Raw genomic sequence first — 5731 nt, forward strand, 5'->3', positions numbered from 1 at the left:
CCGTGTCACTAGTTAAAATTACTTATTTCTCTGGATTTAAACATTCTTCGAAACATTTGGGATAATGTAAGTACACAAGTCAGCAAAATATATAACACTGTTCTAGTGGTTTTTGGATATTTTAATAAAAAATCTTACATATTGTGCCTTTAAACTACTTTTTGTGTGACTAAAAGTGTTGTGTCAGGTTTGGCGTGAATGATGGAACGTAGTAAAAAAAGACTTGCCTTGCGTTCAAATATGCATACTTCACTAGTAATGTAGTATGTCTGGATTTCATTCACACTATATAGAACATACTTTTTTAATGGGTCACAAATACTTACCTACTCTGACAGTGTGAGATTTCCAACTGAAATTTCGATTCCATTGACAAAATCTGGCGTGACATCTTGAAATGGCGTCTAGACGTGTGGGGAAATAAAACAAGATATCATGGCCACTTATTAATTCATTACCTTGTTTTGGTTAAATCGTTGAGTATACATTGTATTATTTCACCACTATTTTCTTCTGCATGTCATGTGTGAAGCCCCGTACTGATTGTGCTTAAATGAGATTTATGTTTTATTCTTTGTCGTGAGTTGTTTGGACTCCAAGGTACTTTTATCATGCCCTTTTGTCATTTTTAATGATTAAACGTTTTCTCTGTATTGGAAAAGAGCATCCTGAACATTTTTAGGTAAACGTCATACGCCACATCTGAATCACTTATGCACTTATGATCCTTTGTCTGCTACTTTTAGAATAATTACATTAGATATGAGGTATTTATGTCGTAATTCTCTCCAACAAGCTGAGTTTTGTCTTCTGGGGAGGAACTACAGGAGGAACTCTCCCCAGGTCAGGTTCGGACATCCTGTTAAACACAAAGATCCTGGTTTGGGATGCCACTTCCTTCCTCTGTCCGTCTGGTTGACCACAGTAGTTATATTAGCGGACATCCTCTCTGTCCAGTTTCAAAGGCACTACACTAATATATGTGAGGGAATCACTAATGTGTAGATGTGTTTCCTAAATGTTGGTTTATTTATTTTTGCAGTGAAATAACAGTATGTGCTTGTGTATTTCACATGTATTGTTGATATATGGCAGTTTGGGTTGGGATGTATATGAGACTCTGAAAGGCTCTGCTCATTCCCCCAGAGCTCTTGAATTGAGCTTGTTTTTCTTCTGTCCATCCCGAGCGGCAACCTCCCGCTCTCTCTCGTGAAGCCAACAAGGAAGTGACTTAAACTGTAATTCGTCAACTGGCCGCTAGAGGCTGGCTGCAAAAGGGAGTCAATCCCATAGACTCCCCATGTTAAAATGCCCAACTTTACAGCAGAAAAAAACATGTTTACAGCCTGGTTCAAAAAATTATTTTGGTCTATATAGCTAATTTTGCCCTTCATGACAACTGTGAGGGGGGTGAATTTTTTTATAACTCATCCGTTTAAATTAAATTAAGCCTTAAAGTTCTGCATAATTAAGGGCGTGGCCACTTGAGTGACAGGTGGATTGCCGCTGCTGTCACCACCGTCGAGCTAGGTGGGCGTGGTTTCAGCAGCCAGCTCCCGCCTCTTTGCCCATTTTCGATTATCCGGGAGTGACGCGCTGCCAAGATGGCGACGGCTGGCTCCGCCTACTTTAGGCTTCAAAACGCTCGTCGGAAGTCTACGGGTTACGTCACGGACACTACGTCCATGTTTTTATACAGTATATGGTCCATCCCTACGGACTGCAAACACATTCTTACCACTAGGGGGCGGCAGGTGTAATACACACTTTAAACATGCTTCCTTATGGCTTTACATACAGCATAAACTCTGTATCAAGCCACAGAATGTTGCAGATATGCAAAACATTTGAGTGGAATATACATTTTACTAGTTATTGTTATCTGCAGACTTGTAACTATGACACTTTGACGAGACGAGATTTGAACTAAACGTTGGCTTTAGTTTCATATTTAATGATTTAGTTTTTTTTCAAATAATTTAGTATTTCAATATTCACAATGTTATTTTCAAAACAATAATCTCATAGTATTTTTTATGCAATTGCAATTTAGCTATTTGTAATTGTTATTCTAGTCTATTCTATTCTAATTTAATTAAATGTAAGAATATGACATAAAAGATGCTGCATGCATTAAAAATTGTTCACATTTGAAAGCTATCACTCAGAAATGAAAGAAAATCTAAATAAATTAAAGTTTATTTTCGTAGTTTTACTACATTAAATTAAAATTCAATTCAAAATCGACACACTTAAATTATGTACGAATTACGGTAAGAATACCGTAAGACTGTAAAGGTCTTTGCACACTGAGTCCGAAATTTTCACACGGTAAAAAATTAATACGACCTCACGTTGCGTCAATCACGTTTATACGTTGCCTCAGAAACTTTCGTCCGTCATAAAAAAATCAGTTCGGGTTCAATTTTCTGCGTTTTTCGCATCCGCAGCAAGCATTTGACTCAGTGTGCAAGGTTTCTGTGCATGACGATGATGAATACGAAAAAACGCATTCGAAAATTTCGGACTCAGTGTGCGAAGACCTTAACACTTTAGTTTAGGCACCAATTTATTCCAACTGCCATTGGTATTTTAAATAGGATCTTAAAAAAAAAATTTAAGTTGTGTTTTTGTGATGTAATGTAGTCTGTTGTTGTGAGGACTACTTGTGCTGTTTGTGTGTTGAGCCTTTTGTCTGAAGACAATTTTCTACCCCATTGGGGATAGACAATAAAGCTTTTGAAATTGAATTGAAATTATTAGCCTGCCAATTAGCATGCATATTGGCTGGTTATTAGTACTTATAAAGCACATATTAATGCCTTGTTCTGCATGACCATATTCTAGATCCCTAATCCTACCCAATAGCTAAACATAACTACTACCTTACTTAATATTAATAAGCAGCAAATTAAGAGTTTATTGAAGTAAAAGTCATAGTTAATACTTAGTTAATAGTAAGAATTGGTCCCCAAATTCAAGTGTGACAATCTAGGCTGTTATGTTTTCTGAAGACAAGCCTAATTAACAGTAATAGTGATGCATTAGTAAGCACCATGATTAATATGTTCAGTTAAATATCATGTCTTGATGAAAATTCTCTCTCTCTCTCCTCAGGAGGCATTTGTGGAGCTCTACGGCAGGCAGAGGGACTCTGTGTTTCGCAGCTCGTGGTCATCGATAGTAACGGTCTTCGGTCTAGCTGCTCTTGGGGCCGTTGGCTTGACCATAGGAGCCTACCTTGCTCAGAAATGAGGAACCTTGCCCTTCTTCAGTCGCTTGCCCTCTCTCTCCGTCTGAACCCCTCCTCTGCTTTCCCCAGAAGACATCCATGTCCCAGGACTGCTCCTCTTCAAAGCCTCTCTCCCACTCTCTACAAGGCTTTCTTCTCTGCCCTCAAACACAAAGACAGAAAAGACAGGAAGTGAACGCGCTGCCGACAGATCATGAGAGGATGGAGGAAAAGAAGAATAATGAGGTGAAAGAGACACAGTGTCATCGGCAGAATTAGTTCAGATCTCAAAGTGAACATTTTTTGACAGTTTTGGTGTTCTTATATGTAAAAATGATGGAAAAATACAAAGGACAAGCCACATCTGGAGGTTTTGAAGGTCTGTGCTGATTGAAAGTATCTTCGGACGACACCAGCACTCTCCAAATGTCCTTTAAGAGTCGGGTTGATCTTAAGAGACAATCTGCACTAAACTACCATCGTTGGTCTTAGTTGTTTTTGTAGGATTAATTGTAGCCCATCTTCTACCCATTGCTCTTTCAGACTAACGTTTCTTGTGCTGCCATTCTTGGATTGTAGAGATAGAAAGAACCTGAAGAACTGTGAGGAGGAAAAGAGAGAAATGTGGAGACAATGTCCCTCAAGCCACTGGATTTTGATGAAATTTCGACAAGAGGGGTGAGATCCAGTATGTAGAGGGAACAGTTGAAAAATGAATATTGGGATGCCAGTCTCTCTTTCTAAAGAGCTTTATTGAGGACTTAAGAAGGGTTTCCTTGAAGTGCTTTGGGCCAGAAAGTAAACAGAAAGGACAGAATGGGAAAGCACTTTTCAGACTTTGAAAGAGCCTTGGTTAGACACTTTATTGACATGTTCAACAGATGCGTGTGAGCCGGTCAAAAGATCTCAAACTGTACAGTATGTAAAGAGGTGACGCTTTATTCTTCTTAATACTGCAACAACATTTCTGTTCACTCTAGTGTTCATTCATACACCAAAAGAAGCAGTTGGGTGGATCTCAAATCTGCCGAGAGCAAGTCAAGGTTATATTTCACCTCAAAACCAAAAGAAAGATATATTAATATATTATATATACACACTACCGTTCAAATGTTTGAGGTCAGTAAGTTTTTTTTAAAGAAATGTACTTTTATTCAGCAAGGATGCATTAAATTGGTCAAAATTGACAGGCTTTTATGTTACAAAATCAAATTTCTGTTTCAAATAAATGGTGTTCTTTTAAACTTTATATATCAAATATATTATATATTTAGCACTGTTTTCAACATTGATCAAATAAGAAATGTTTCTTGAGCAGCAAATCAGCATATTAGAATGATTTCTGAAGGATCATGTGACACTGAAGACTGGAGTAATGATGCTGACAATTCAGCTTTGATGACAGGAATAAGTTAAAATGTAAAGCATATTAAAATTAGTGCTGTCAAACGATTAATCGCGATTAATCATGTCCAAAATAGAAGTTTTTGTTTACATAATATATGTGTGTGTGCTGTGTATATTTATTATGTATATACAAATACACACACATACAATATATATTTTGAAAATGTTTACATATATATATTTCTATTTATATAATTTATATTATATATAAATATATTTAATATATAAACATAACATTTGTTTCTTAAATATATACATGCATGTGTGTGTATTTATAAATACATAATAAATATACACAGCACACACACATATATATTATGTAAACAAAAACTTTTATTTTGGATGCGATTAATCGTTTGACAGCACTAATTAAAATAGAAAGCAGTTGTTTTAAATGCTAATAATATTTCACAACATCACTGTATACATGCATCCTTGGTGAACAAAAGTGACTTCATTCAAAAACATTTCTTGAAACATGCCAATAGATATAAAGCACATTTCTCCCCACCATTCATATTACTGTAATGTAATTATTTAAATAAAGCACATATTGCACACACACAAACACACATACTGAGGTGAGATGTGACTGGGACATTCTTTCACAAAAGTCCAGATTTTTCATTACAATTATTATTATTTAATTTCCAAAGCATCATTTTCAGGGATCCGTTTGGTCCAGTATAAACAAGTGGAAATCTGCAATGGAAATCCATTCTGTGTTCCTTGGATTTGGTGTTTACAGTTTATATGTGCAATCTTCCTGATGTCTGTTCCCAAAACAGCATGCTTAAATGTAATCCTGCCACATGTTTCAAGGATTGCCACGCAGCAAATGAAAGGTTTAAGTGCAAAACCTATGGACAAGAGCAACTGTATACAGTGTGTGCCATGGAGTAAGCTTTGGAGCTTTTGCTTCGGTCGCCTTTGGGTTCACATGGAGCCACGATGAAACTTCGGAATGACAGAGGGACGTACGGCGTTCCCAGAAGGCGGCGTTTATTAAATGTTTGCTCGCACTGATGTAGGATCGGAGGTCATATGCTGCATCGTTCCCTATGATCTCCTCTACAGACAGTGGTGCTGTAT

At 36.9% G+C, this 5731-nt stretch overlaps 1 protein-coding gene across 1 annotated transcript in view; it reads left to right on the forward strand.

Moving 5' to 3' along the window:
• LOC107727540 (apoptosis regulator Bcl-2-like) overlaps positions 1-4331 on the forward strand; it is a 52525-nt gene extending 48194 nt beyond the window's left edge. Inside the window, exon 2 of the mRNA XM_016537430.1 lies at positions 3118-4331. Coding sequence (XP_016392916.1) covers positions 3118-3255 — 138 coding nt within the window. The 3' untranslated portion in view covers positions 3256-4331. The remainder of the gene's footprint in view (positions 1-3117) is intronic.
• Positions 4332-5731: the final 1400 nt, after the last annotated feature.

The sequence above is a fragment of the Sinocyclocheilus rhinocerous genome, unplaced genomic scaffold (genome assembly GCF_001515625.1).
Source record: "Sinocyclocheilus rhinocerous isolate Xijiao unplaced genomic scaffold, SAMN03320098_v1.1 scaffold306, whole genome shotgun sequence".
In the NCBI taxonomy this organism is placed as follows: domain Eukaryota; kingdom Metazoa; phylum Chordata; class Actinopteri; order Cypriniformes; family Cyprinidae; genus Sinocyclocheilus; species Sinocyclocheilus rhinocerous.